The 14,257-nt window shown below is 42.8% G+C and overlaps 1 protein-coding gene across 2 annotated transcripts in view; it reads left to right on the forward strand.

Annotated features, from left to right (window-relative positions):
• The window catches only part of LOC118617564 (heat shock transcription factor 2 binding protein), a 100,680-nt gene that overhangs the window by 49,498 nt on the left and 36,925 nt on the right, over positions 1–14,257 (forward strand). For both annotated transcript variants that reach the window (XM_036243548.1, XM_036243549.1), the window contains 2 exons: positions 656–773; positions 12,422–12,525. In XM_036243548.1, the coding sequence (XP_036099441.1) occupies positions 656–773; positions 12,422–12,525 (222 nt within the window). The remainder of the gene's footprint in view (positions 1–655; positions 774–12,421; positions 12,526–14,257) is intronic.

Here is a 14,257-nt window from a genome sequence, read left to right on the forward strand (position 1 = left end):
CACACATAGACTTGAGTCATTGGCGTGTCCTCCTGGGTGTCTGGGAATATTGAAGAGCCAGTGTCAACTGCAGCAGTGTCCATTGGGAACCATGTAAGTACTTGGTCTGGCCTCTGCAGGGCCCCAGGCATGAAGAAACATGATAGTGTTGACCCACAATAGGATGTAAAAGTGAGCAGAAAGCTTTTTTTCAGAATTAATTTGCATTCTCTCTTTGACCTCATGATTTGGTTTGGCATTATGGTTCAAGGTCATTAAGATTTCACTCCCAGGATTGAAAGTGGATTTTAGTGTCCTTGATCCCAGATAAAGTAATCAGCCCCCACCTTCTGTATGGACCCTGACTGCCCACAGCTGTCAATCCAGGGTTCTGGAGCACGGTGTCCACTTGCTGTCCTGTGGTTGGCTGCAGGCGTATTTGGATTCCAGTGCTCTGTTCCACTGTCGAGGTGGAAGCACATTGCTTACGGTCTGAGTAACTGTTGTGGTTGTCAGTTCTTTCTGGGCTGTCAGCTCTGTGGACAACACTATTTATTTATACCTCGCCAGCTATGCTTTTAGAAGGAAAACAGCAATGAATACCCTGTCGTGGACAAACCTTTCTAGAGTCTGAAATTACAGAGGTTTTGAACTTGGTTTTGTCTTTCTGTTGCAGATGTTGCAGCCATAGCGTGTGGTCGTGAATTCCTGGTCAACTCCAGCCGGGTGCTCTTGGACACCATACTGCAGCTTCTGGGAGACTTGAAGCCAGGACAGTGCACCAAACTCAAAGTGTACGGTGGACATTATTAAACAGTTAATGTCTATTTACTAATTAGTCAGAATTTGCTGGTTGGGCCTCTTTTTCAGATAATTGCAATAATTTGGCAGTAGTTCTAAAAAAATAGAAGGAACAAATTGCCTGTAGAATTCAGGGATGCAGTCTGTTCAGTACTATTTTAGAAAAGTAATATAAACAAAAAGGAATGTTCTTACCTTAGAGCAATCAGTACGTCCCAAATGCTATCATGTGATACTTGAGAGTGATATTAATGACCACAAAATGAACTTAAATAACTATTTGTTGTGGCAGCACCTCATTTCCAGCTACCAAAATCTAGTATTCATTTATTATTTTTGTGTAACAAAATACCACCAACTTCGTGGCTAAAACAACATCTCCACAGTTCTGTAGGTCAGAAGTCTGAGTGGGCTTGGCTTGACTGACTCTCTGGCCAGGGTCGAACAGGCCAAACCAAGGCATTGTCTAGGGCTGGGCTTTTTGAATCTAGAGGCTCAGGGCAAGAATGCTTCCAGGTGTGTTCAGATCACTGACGGAATCCAGTTCCTTGCCTTGGTAAGACTGAGGTCCTTGTTTCCTTGTTGGCTGTCCATGCTGACTGAATTCCTTGTCACATGACCCCACCTTACCTTCAATTCACAGTAGCTTACTGAATCCTTCTTAGATTTTTTTTTTTATATTTTTTATTGATTTTTTTTTTTAAGAGAGAGAGACAGAAACATCAATGTGAGAGAGACATTGGTCGGCTGCCTCCTGCCCGCCCCACACCAGGGACCAAGCTCGCAATCCGGACATTTACCCTGACCAGGAATGGAACTGGGACCCCTCAGTCCATGGGATGACACTCAATCCACTGAGCCACACCACCAGGCTCCTTGATGGGTTTAGATTAGGCATAACTGAATAGACTCCCTTTGATTAACTCACAGTCAGCTGGTTAGTAACCTTAGTTATATCGGCAGAGTCTCTCTGCCATGTAACTTACCAGGGTGTGATATTCTGTGCACAGTCCCAGGGATTAGGGCAGGAAATTGTGGACTGTTGTAAGATTCTGTCTACCACACCATCCAGTTCGAGTGTTCACTTTTCTTCTTGGAGCATTTTTTATAATAGCCTCTTGAAAGTTTTTGTGAGATATTTCCAACATCTGTGTCATCTTGGCCTTGGTATCTCTTGGTTGTCTTTTTCCCACAAGTTGGTAATTTTCCTGTTTTTTCATATGCTGAGTAACTTTGGGTTGTATCCTGGAGACTTGAACATTATGTTTTGAGAACCTGGGTCTTATTTAAATCCTATGGAAAGTGTTGATATTTTGTTTTAGCAGGCAGTCAACCTGGTTGGGTTCAGGTTGCAAGTTCTTTTTTTTTTTTTTTAATTTTTTTTCTTTTCTTTTTTTTTATCCTCACCCGAGGACATTTTTCCATTTTTTGTTCAGACAGAGTGGGAGGGAGAGAGAGGAAGAGAGAGAGAAACATCGACGTGAAAGGTACACATCGAGTGGCTGCCACCTGCACAATCCAACCAGGGCTGGGGACAAACTGCAACCGAGGTACATGCCCTTAGTGGGAACCGGACCCAGGTCTCTCTGGACCGCAGGCTGATGCTCTAACCACTGAGAAAAACCGGCCAGGGCTTTTTTCTTTTTTTTCATCTTCACCCAAGGACATTTTTGCATTTATCTTCAGATAGAGGGGGAGGGACAGAGGGAGGAAGAGAGAGAGAAACATTGATGTGAGAGAGAAACATTGACTGGTTGCCACCCACATGACCCTATCTGGGCCTGGGGACAAACTGCAACTGAGGTACGTGCCTTTAGCGGGAACCAAACCCAGGACTCTGGTCCATGGGTTGATGCTCTAACCGCTGAACCAAACTGGCCCAGGGCTAATTTTTTTTCTTTATTAATTTTAGAGAGAGAGGAAGGGAGAAGTAGGGAGAGATGGAAACATCATGAGAGAGAACATCAATTGGCTGCCTCTTGCATGCCCCCCACTGGGGATTAGGCCCACAACCTGGGCATATGCCCTGACCGGGAATTGAACTGGTGACATCTTGGTGCAGGGTCGATGCTCAACCACTGAGCCACACCGGTCGGGCCAGGTTGCAAGTTCTGACCAGCCTTCTCTGTGTTGTGGTTTCAGTGTCAGTTCCATTTTCAAAAATCCTTTGCAGTGCTGTTGGGTCTGACTTGCATGTGTACCACCCATCGCCAGTGTGAGACCTGGATAATAGTTGACATTTTACTTCTCAGGATGTTGGCTATGCTGTTTATGATCAGATCAATGCATGCATTACTTGGGGTGGGGCCAGGAGTTAATAACCACCTTGTGAGATCACCCTCCTGAGCTTTAACTCTTCTCAGTGTCCCTGGTACTTATTGGTTCCCCAGGGCTCCCTTTTCAGTCCTTCATCTGGAATGCTGGGGTTTTATATGCCTTGTTGTGTTATATGTTTCTGCAATGTCCAAGGCCAAGCAGCAGGCGTTCAGAGGATCCCAATCCTTGCAGTGGTGAAGATTTTCTTTCTCAGGGAGTTTGGGTTGCCCAGGGGCCCCCACTGCTAGCATGGTCCCTGCCGGAAACCCTCTTTCTACCCTGTGAATATGAACTAGAGTCCGGATACTCTTCTCTGTGTGGATCAGTGCCTCTCCTGGGTTTGGGGACTGAGTGGCCGACTCACTGCTGGTTTGGTGGTTCTTATACTTCTGGTCTTCTTCCAAATCTGCCGGCTGCTGTTTACTTTCCAGGGCCTGTCATGGCTGCTCCATGTATTCTGTTCAGCATTTCAAGCTACATTCAGTGGAAGCCAGAGAGTAGGTGCGTTTACTCCATCTTATCTGGAATCAGACTCTCTAGTCCATTTCAGTGTTTGAACTAACAAATATGTGTACATGAGTAATGCATATAACACAGTATAACATGAATTATATAGTTTTTTATAGACTGTACAAGTTGTTTGCAGATCTAGTAAATTCTTTTTAAGTATCTTACATCAAAGAAGATGGGACATTGGGTTATCCTTTTTCCCTGACTGATGGACGGACATTCAGGTTATTTTCAGGTTTTACTCTGCGAACATAATGCTGCAATAAACATCTTTGACAAGTATCTCCTGCTTACCTGAGTGAGATTTCCCCTAGGAATTTCCCCAGAAAGGGAGTATTTGAGAAGTGGGACATGTGCATTTTCAGTTTTATAAGGTACTGCCAGGTTGTCACCAAAGCACACATGTTCACCAGTACTGCGTCCTTGTTCTTCCTGCACCCTCAACACCTCATTATTTATTCTAGCCTTTTTTTTTTTAATCCTCACCTGAGGATATTTTTCCATTTTTATTGAGATAGAGTTGGAGAGAGGGAGAGAGAGAGAAACATCGATGTGAGAGAGACACATTGACTGGCTGCCTCCCACAAAACCTGACCAGGGCCGGGGACGAACCACAACCAAGGTATGTGCCTTTGAGCGGAATCAAACTCGTCACTTACTGGTCTGCGAGCGGACGCTCTAACCACTGAGCAAAACCGGCCAGGGCATTTATTCTGTTCTTATAAAGAATTCTGTACAATCTGTCAGTATCTGTCTGCCTGTATGTCTTTACATTTAGATTATCGGTGATGTTGAGATTCTTTTTTCATCTTCAAAACATTTGAGGGTGTTTTTTCTTTCTGTGACTTATCTGTTCATGTCTGTTGCTCATTTGCTATTGGGTTCTATTTTCTTTAATGATACACTGTTGTTCCTATGTCTTCTGGATGCTAAACCTTTGTCTCTTTTGCTTCTGTGGTCTATACAAGGCCAGTGTTACTGGGTCCAGCTAACCCCCTCCTTCGATTTCTAGGGCAAAGCTGTGTGTGAGGGGTGGGTTTCTTGTAGCCTCTCTGGTTCACTGCATGGAGCTCTGTGCTTTGTTTCCTGATGAACTTCTGTCCATTGCAATGGGAGATGAGGAGAACTGCCTTCAGGGAATTTGCTCATTTTTTTGGCAGTCTTCCATCTGACCACTGAGCAGAGTCCGTGTACAGATTGTTAGCCTCGAACCCCCTGGGGTCTCAGGATGCAGCAGATTGCAGCGGGTCTCTCACTTTACAGTCTTTGGCTGCCTTCTAACAGGCATGCCGTTTGTTCGCTTTCTTCTTCACTGGTAACTCCTAACCTTGTGTTCCTGGAACCAGAACCTTTCTTGTACTAGAAGTAAACTTTCTGGGGTTTTTTTTTGCCTCTTCATTCCTTAACTCACTGTAACTAGGGTCTTTCTTGGGGATTTTGCTTTGTTTGCTGCCTCCATGGTCTAAGGCTACTCATTTCAGCAGCTTGGGTGCCTCAGACCCAGAGATGGGATTAAAAAAAAAAAAAGACTTAGTGTTTTTTGTTTTTTTTTTAGAGCAATTTTAGTTTCACAACAAAATTGAGAGGAAGATACAGAGATCTCCCCCACAGATACCATAGTTTTGCCTTTTCTAGAACGTCATATAGTTGGAATCACAGAGTATGTAACCTTCTCAGATTGGCTTCTTTTTCTTAGTAATACGAATTTAAGGTTCCTCCAAATTTTTTATGGCTTGATATAGATAATTTCTTTTTAGCGCTGAATAACTTTCCATTGTCTGCATGCACCACGGTTTATTCATTCACCCACTAGATACACTGGCAAGTTTCATAAATATGGAAAAGATTCTCGACCTCATTAATAATGCATATTATAACCACAGTGAGATACCTTTTTATTCCATCTCAGTGACAAAAAATCAGATGTGACAGTTCCAAGCTTTGGAGAGGAGGTGAGGCTGGGTAGAGCTTATACTTGGCCACTTGCTGGTGGGAGGGAGACAGAGGCAGGTGAGCAGCACCTGTTGAAGTGCACCGTTTTTGGGACAGGTGATTCACATCTATGTAGCACTCTAGAAGTCTACCCACAAACTTCTGTTCTGAAGTGTGGTAGCAGCTGTGATGGTGATAATTTTCACTGGGAACTTATCTACACCTCTATTAGCTGGAAAATAGATTTGTAATCAATTAATATATTAGGAAACATCAGTGAAAATATGTTAGAACTCTACAAATCAAGATGGAAAACATCTCATATGGTATGGAAGATTATGTTCAGTATGCTGCTGCTGACACATGTCGAGTTCTGTACATATTTTGTGACAGTTGATAGAAATGTGTGGCTGTTTCACATATCAAATGGCGATAGGGTTCCCACCTCCCTGAAGTAGGTGTTCAGAGTTCACAAAGGGGATTGGACTATGGTGATAAGATTTTCTTCCCTTCCTTCCTTCCTTCCTTCCTTCCTTCCTTCCTTCCTTCCTTCCTTCCTTCCTTCCTTCCTTCCTTCCTTCCTTTCTTTCTTTTTTTTGTTAATCCTTACCCAAGGATATATTTTTCCATTGATTTTTAGATAGAGTGGAAGAGAGGGAAGGAAGGGGCGGGGAGAGAGAGACAGAGACAGACAGACATTCGTGTGAGAGAGACACATCGATTGGCTGCCTCCCACACCACTCCAACTGCGTCTGGGGATTGAACCTGCAACCCAGGTACGAGCTATTGACCAGGAATCGAACCTGTGACCCTTTGGTCTGTGGGTCGATGCTCTAACTGCTGAGCCAAACTGGCCAGGGCAGGATTTTTTCTTAACCAGGAAGGTAAGAATGTATTGTTCTTTATATCTGTATACCTTCAGTATTACATAGTAGATAAAAATTAATCTATGGATATTTGATTAGAATTACATATGGCATTGGCCAGATTTTTAGGTTCTCATTTGATTGTGCAGTGGCACAGAATCTAAAACAAGAACGTTAAACAGTGATTAACTGCTACACTTTCACAGTCGGTAGGCCTCTAGCTGCATGTCTCTGTCCCATGTGGTCTGAAGTGTCTGATTGCCCTGCCAGTTGCTTCTCTGTCATGTAACATCTACAGTCTTCTGTAAGGATTTTATTGCTCATTGTTCCTTAGAATTACTTGATGGTGCTAATTAGGCTACTTTAAATTATAGCCAGTTTTGGGTGACTGATGTGTGGTTTCTGTTTCTGGTAGAGGAAGCATCGCAATCTCGCCCTTTGTTTATTTTTATTGCTGGTATGTTTTGAAGTACTGAATGTGTTTATTCTCTGTTTTAATTTCTTTCTCTTTCTTGATTTTTTTTTTTTTTCCTAGAGAGAGAGGAAGGAAGAGGGAGAGAGAGATAAAAACACTGATGGGCTGCCTTCTGCATGCCCCCCACTGGGGATCAAGCCTGCAACCTGGGCATGTGTCCTGACCAGGAATCGAACCAGTGACCTCTTGGTGCAGGGGACGACACTCAATCTACTGAGCCACCCCAGCTGGGCGTTTTAATTTCTTTTGAGAAAAAGAAGGAGGTAGTTCGGTGAGTCACCTTTACTTTAAGTGTGACAGCCTTGTCATCAGACTGGCTTTCTGACTTCTCTCTGGGAGAACCTGTTCCGCCCCAGGCCTGGTGTATCTAGGTGAGGAGAGTGTCTTTTTACTGAAGCAGAGTTACTTGTGATGCTTTTGTAGCATTTTAGGTTCTCTAATTTCTTTTTATATATATAAATATATAAAAAATATATATTTATATATATAAATATATAAAAATATGTATTTATATATAAATATATAAAAATATATATATATTTTTTATTGATTTTAGAGAGAGAGGAACAGGGAAGGAGAGAGCGATAGAAACATCGATGAGAGAGAACATCGACTGGCTGCCTCCTGCATGCCCGCCCCCTCCACTGGGGATTTGGCCCACAACTTGGGCATATGCCCTGACCACAAATTGAACCAGCAGCCTCTTGGTGCATGGGTTGATGCTCAACCACTGAGCTACACCGGCTGGGAAGTTCACTAATTTCTTTATTTTAGCCTTGCTTTTAGTTCTTTTACGATCAATGTCAGATGTTCCTAAAATACTCAAGACTGCAGAGCCTGGGAAGTTGTTCTTTTGGAACCCATTGATCTACTTGTAGTGAATCTTCCACCTGCGTTCGTGTAGTAAGCATGGTCTGCCTCCCTGTCCTCTCATTGAAAGGGGAAGTCTGACTCCCAGTTGTTCTGTACTTTGGAAATGGCATTTGTGTTTAGCATCTCAGTACTAGAAGACTGAATTGAACAGTCAGTCTCTTTTGCCTTGACAGTTGGACATTTGATATTATTATTTACAAAATACGCTTGGTTGGAATAGAAATGTTGGAGTAGAAGCACTTGCATGAGAAATTCATTCTGGATTTGTTGTTGGCTAAGTCTTGTGTGACCACGGAGAAGTCACTGGTCCCTGAGATGTAGCCTAGCAGTGACATGGGGCACAGGCACCATGGTCATCACAGTTACATTGGTTTCATCTTGACTTCTTAAGGAGGACTGCTTTTGACCCAATATGAAATTTTAAAGATATTTGTCGGTTTGTAAGTCATTTTTAACATCTTGAAATTAAATGCAGTCATTGGAGACTTTTAATTGGACACATTTTCTGAAATTTGCCCCAGATGTTAACTTTGCCTTTTAAAACCTAGAGAAGACTGGCTTATCTTATTGTCATGCTTGAAGGCAGGGGTTGGCAAACTTTCTGTGGGGCAGAGGCTCTCTTTTGGGACGACTCAGTCCTGCTCTTGTGGCATGAAAGCAGCATAGACAGTACATTTAATTTTAAGGAATTCCAGCAATCTGTGTTAGTGATCTAAAGGAGGAACTCTTCTCTTCTTGGGATATTGGATTAGAGATCTCAGAAAATTCTAGTGAAGGTGCTAAATTTTCCTCATGAATATGACATTTGAATAGCCCTTACTAACTCATTAAATAAGTTATTAGTGAATAGATTTTGGATATGTATAAAAATTGTCAGGAATCCTTGAAAGGGTTGCAGTTTTGGCTCAGATTGAGGCCTAGGAGGAAGCTGTGTATCACAATAAGAACTGGGTGCTGCCAGACCGGTGTGGCTTAGTGGTTAAGCATCGACCCATGCACCAAGAGGTCGCTGGTTCGATTCCCAATCAGGGCACATGGCCAGGCTGTGGACCAAATCCCCAGTGAGGCATGAAGGAGGCAGCCAATCAGTGTTTTCTCTCATTGGTGTTTCTATCTCTCTCTCCCTCTCCCTTCCTCTCTCTCAAAAATCAATCAATAAAAAATAATTTAAAAAAAAAGAGCCCTGACCGGTTTGGCTCAGCGGTTAGAGCATCAGCCTGCGGTCCAGAGAGACCCGGGTTCGGTTCCCGCTAAGGGCGTATACCTCGGTTGCAGTTTTCCCCCAGCCCTGATTGGTTGTGTGGGTGGCAGCCACTCCATGTGTCCCTTTCACATTGATGTTTCTCTCTCTCTTCCTCTCTCTCCCTCCCACTCTACCTGAACAAAAAGTGGAAAAATGTCCTCGGACGAGGATTAAAAAAAAAAAAGAACTGGGTGCTGCTCCCAAGGTGCTGGTGGTGGAGTCTGCGTGGACTCTAGACTTGCCTGCACTTTGAAATGCTCACTGGAGCCCTAAGGGAGCCTGTCTCCAGTGTTTGTCCTGCTGCTCTCGGACTTTGGTAGTCACTCACTTCCCATGTTTACACTGAGTGCTCACTGGGTCCCGAGACAGTACCAGCCCGTGTGGCTCTCACCATGAACAAGACATGGGGCTGGCTTTTGACAAAGTTTCGTGGGTAAATAGCTGTTTTAACAAAAAACTGGAAAGTGTTCCCTGGCATGCACGTATACGCGTCCCATCCTTTATTGGCCGTCCCCTTTTAGTGGACTCAATTGCCGTTACTGATTTTCCTTTTGCTGAAAAAATCATTATGTCTCAGTATGGCATGGTGATTGTCGCGGACACCTTTTTTTTTTTTTCCTTTATTGATTTTCAGAGAGTGAGGAAGGGAGAGGGAGAAAGAGACAGAAACTTCGATGAGTGAGACTACCAACTGGCCACCTCCTGCATGCCCCCCACTGGGGATCGGGCCCACAACCTGGGCATGTGCCATGACCAGGAATCGAACTGGTAACCTCTTGGTGCATGGGTCAGTGCTCAACCACTGAGCCACACTGGCCGGACCACTGTCCCATCTTTATTTAAAATGTTGTTATATTGCTAATTGTGGAGTTTTTTGCAGTAGTTTTAATTTTTAAAAATTTTGTATTGCAGTATATTTTATAATCTTTGTTACTGAGCATTTCAGCACTCCTTAAATTTGTGCCCTAAGTAAGAGCCTCATTCTGCTCACTTCATGAGGCCTTGCTAGTTAAATATTCTGTTGTATGTTAGACATTTCAGAAGATGCATTGTGGACTCTGGACTTTCTTTTCCTAAAGAGAATTGATGTTTGTCCTCATAGATACTTAATTTTACCTGACTTCTCAACTCTGGCTCCCCTGAAGTGGTCAACACTCAAACCCCACACCTGATTGCCAGGGTGCCAGCTGTCCTCTCCACTGGGCTCCTGTGTCAGACTCATGCTGGCACAGTTCTGAGCTGCCCACGGCCTGGGTGGGTTTTGTGTTTTGTGCTTCCCTTGTTCTTTCATTGGCTTTATGGGGCTTCCTCCTCCTTAGCTTTGCTGTTCACTGCCATTTCTTTGGCTCTATTTTCTGTATAGTATTTCTCCTCTCCCATGTGTCAGCTGCCCTTGAGTTTTACAGTTTGATTATTATAGTTTTCTTTTTTTTTTTATCCTCACCCAAGGACATTTTTCATTTTTTATTCAGACAGAGCGGGAGGGAGAGAGAGAAACATCGACGTGAAAGGGACACATCAAGTGGCTGCTACCCGCACGACCCAACCAGGGCCGGGGACAAACTGCAACCGAAGTACATGCCCTTAGCAGGAACTGAACCCGGGTCTCTCTGGACCACAGGCCAACGCTCTAACCACTGAGCCAAACCGGCCAGGGCTAGTTTTCATTTTTATAAGTTCTACTAGGCTCTCTTTTGAAGTGCCTGTTCATTTCTAATTGGAGATCCTTGATTGTGTTTTTAACTTTTTAAAAATTATTTATACATAGTAAACATAATGGTTTTCTATTCTGCAGTTGGTACTTCTAGTATGTGATCTTTTTAAAAAAAATTTTTAATTGATTTTTTTAGAGAGAGAGAGAAACATTGACATGAGAGAGAAACATTGACATGAGAGAGAAACATCGATTGGCTGCCTCCTGCATGCCCCCCACTGGAGATCGAGCCTGAAACCCTGGCATGTGCCCTGACCGGGAATTGAACCTTGACCTCTCAGTCCGTGGATGATGCTTAATCCACTGAGCCACACCAGCTGGGCTAGTATGTGACCTTTTTTTTCTTTAAAAAAAAATCTGGCTCTCACTGGTTCTTTGCACTGTTAACTTACAATGTCTTGTTTTTCATGAGTTTTTTATTTTATTATGAACTCACATTTGTTAGTACTGTATTTGTGGGAATTCTTTGCAGACCGGGTTGAGGGTCCTTTAAGAGAATGTTTGTTTACTTTGGCCAGGCAACTGAAGGAGCTCCTATCCCTGGTTTCTTTGTGTTAAAATTTTTGGCTTATGGATTTTTAGGCCATCAAAAAGTGTGGATTTATGCCAAGCTTGAAAGTTAACTTTTTCCTGGCTTTCTGCAGGGGTCTGTGATCTAAATCTGTCTTGTGTTGGTGTGAAGCTGCCCATCTGCATGAAGCCACTACTACTTAAGCTCTGTACTTTTGAAATCTGTAATCTTCAGTGCTTACCTCCCTGAATTTGTGTTTCACTTAGTTCCTGATCAGAGATGTTTCCCCTTCATTTCTTGCAAGCTCATCCATTCTAAGGGTTTGTGAAATATTTGTATAGCTGTTTTTATTGCTTTGCAGTGTGAAATTTTTGAGATCTCTGCATTTTGTAGTATTGTCGGAAACCAGTCCAGTTTTCCAATTTCTATTAGACTATATTACTAGTTGAGGTGAGTTCCCAAGACTGTTTGTAAAATCCTATTTAACTTTGCATGCTGTTTGGTTGGTTGTTAGGAATGGCTGTGGATTAAACAGGCTTGTATGTCCTGACCTGACTGCCTAGATGTCATGGATAATGTTCACTGAATGAAAGGATAGGATTAAATTTTAAAAAGCTAAATTGAACTTGCAGAGTACTGTGCGCTTATTATTATTATTTCTTTATTAAGAGAAAGGAAGGGAGAGAGGTAGGGAGAGATGGAAATATTGATGAGAGAGAACATTGATTGGCCATCTCCTGCATGTCCCCCAACTGGGGATTTGGCCCACAACCTGGGCATGTGCCCTGACTGGGAATCAAACTAGCAGCCTCTTGGTGAGGGTCAATGCTCAACCACTGAGCCACACCAGCCGGGCTACAGTGCACTATGAATTGAGGGTTACCTGTATATAAATGCAGGATTGGTAACAAGAGATGATTCCATAAGTGTGGTCTCTGCATTCATATCTTGATTCTGTGTCTGTAAGAGGTGGTGGTATGGGCACTGCAGCTGAAGTTCCCGTTCTCTTGCAGTTTCGCAGAGACAAATGTTGTTTCACGTACCATCTGCTCACTCTTCCTGTCATCCAGATTTTAGAATTGGACATCCGACATGTGAGCAATCCCTAAATATGCTCAGGTCCTCTTAACCAGGACCTGGATTTATGGCGAGGTGCAGTGTGGAGGGGCCAGTACTTCACCACCTTCTCTTTGCATTTCAGGCTAATGCTGATGTCCCTGTACAACGTGAGCATCAATTTGAAAGGCTTGAAGTACATCAGTGAGAGCCCTGGGTTCATCCCTTTGCTGTGGTGGCTTCTGAGTGGTAAGGACGGGGTTACTTGCACATATTCCCATACAGCTTACCTACTTGTCCTCTGTGGCTGAGGGAAGTTGCCACTTGCTAGAAATTAGGACCAACTATCCCAAGGTGTTACCATTTTTTCAAAAGATTTCAAATGATAGAAAACTCAGTGGTGTGCCAAGCTATTTTTAGTTCTGTTTCTGAAGTATTGCTTTCAATTTAGTTATGATTCTGTGACACAAAGAAAAATTATGGAACAGCTGGCAGATGTCATTAAATGGTCACTTCCTCTGAGAACAGTCCAGCACTACAGGTGTGGTCTGTGGTTCTGAATATCAGGTAAAGGAGAAGTCTCAGAGTTAAAGGGATGTAGGGAAAAGGACATCTGAGAGATGCGACGACTCTGAAGGTCTTATGTGCATTATAATATATATATTATAGTATATATAATTATATGTAATGTATATGTGTTCTTTTTGTTTTCTTTGAAAAAAAGGTGTCCCTACTGTCTCTCTTCATCTTCTCCTTCACCACTAATTAACATACATTTTTGTATCAATCTGTTCATCATAATTTTTTTTTTTTATCCTCACCCGAGGACATTTTTCCATTTTTTGTTCAGATAGAGTGGGAGGGAGAGAGAGGAAGAGAGAGAGAGAGAAACATCGACGTGAAGGGACACATTGAGTGGCTGCCACCCGCACGACCAACCAGGGCCAGGGACAAACTGCAACCGAGGTACGTGCCCTTAGCGGGAACCGAACCCGGATCTCTCTGTACCGCAGGCCGACGCTCCAACCGCTGAGCCAAACCGGCCAGGGCTGTTCATCATAATTTTTAACACTATGTATTTAGTAGGTGCGTATTTCACTCAAGTGTGCAAAATAATTGACTTATTTTTCTAATTAGATAAATCATTTTGTTTGAGCTTCAGTTCCACTTGGTGCAAATGTTCATTTTTTATTACAGGTATTTTCAGGTATAATTGATGTGCAGTGAACTCTGCACCCAGTTGAGGCAAACATCTGATAGGTTTTGACATAAATATACACCTGTAAAATTATCACCACAATCAAGACAGTGAGCATACCCACCATATGGTAGGTACCTTGTGCTCCCCCATCCCAACCACTTCTCTCCCTTACTCTCAATTGGTTTCAATTTTCTACAGTTTCACATAAATAGATTCATACATTTTGTATTCTTTTTTGCCTATCTTCTTTCACTCAGGAGAATTATTTTAAAATATGTCCTTGCTAAATAGTATTCTTTTATGTGATATACCACAGTTGTTATTCAGCTGTTGATGGGCATTTGGGTTGTCTCCAGGTTTTGGCTATTATAAATAAAGCTGCTGTGAACATTTTGTATAAATTTTTGAATGGACGCCCGGCCAGTATGGCTCAATGTTTGAGCATTGACCCATGCACCAAGAGGTCGCTGGTTCAATTCCCAGTCAGGGCACATGCCTAGATTGTGGGCCAAATCCTCAGTTGGGGGGTGTGCAGGAGGCGACCAATCGATGTTCTCTCTCATTGATGTTTCTATCTCTCTTTCTCTCTCTAAAATCAATAAAGAAAAAAAAAAAACCAAAACATTAAATCTTTGCATGGACAAATGTTTTTATTTCTCTTAAGTACCTAGGAGTGGAATGGCTAGGTCATGTGGTAGGTGTATGCTAGTTTTTATGAACCCGTTAAACAGTTTTCCAAAGTGGTTGTACCATTTTACTCTCTCCCCAGCAGTGTGTTAG

The sequence above is a fragment of the Molossus molossus genome, unplaced genomic scaffold (assembly GCF_014108415.1).
Source record: "Molossus molossus isolate mMolMol1 unplaced genomic scaffold, mMolMol1.p scaffold_m16_p_5, whole genome shotgun sequence".
NCBI lineage: Eukaryota > Metazoa > Chordata > Mammalia > Chiroptera > Molossidae > Molossus > Molossus molossus.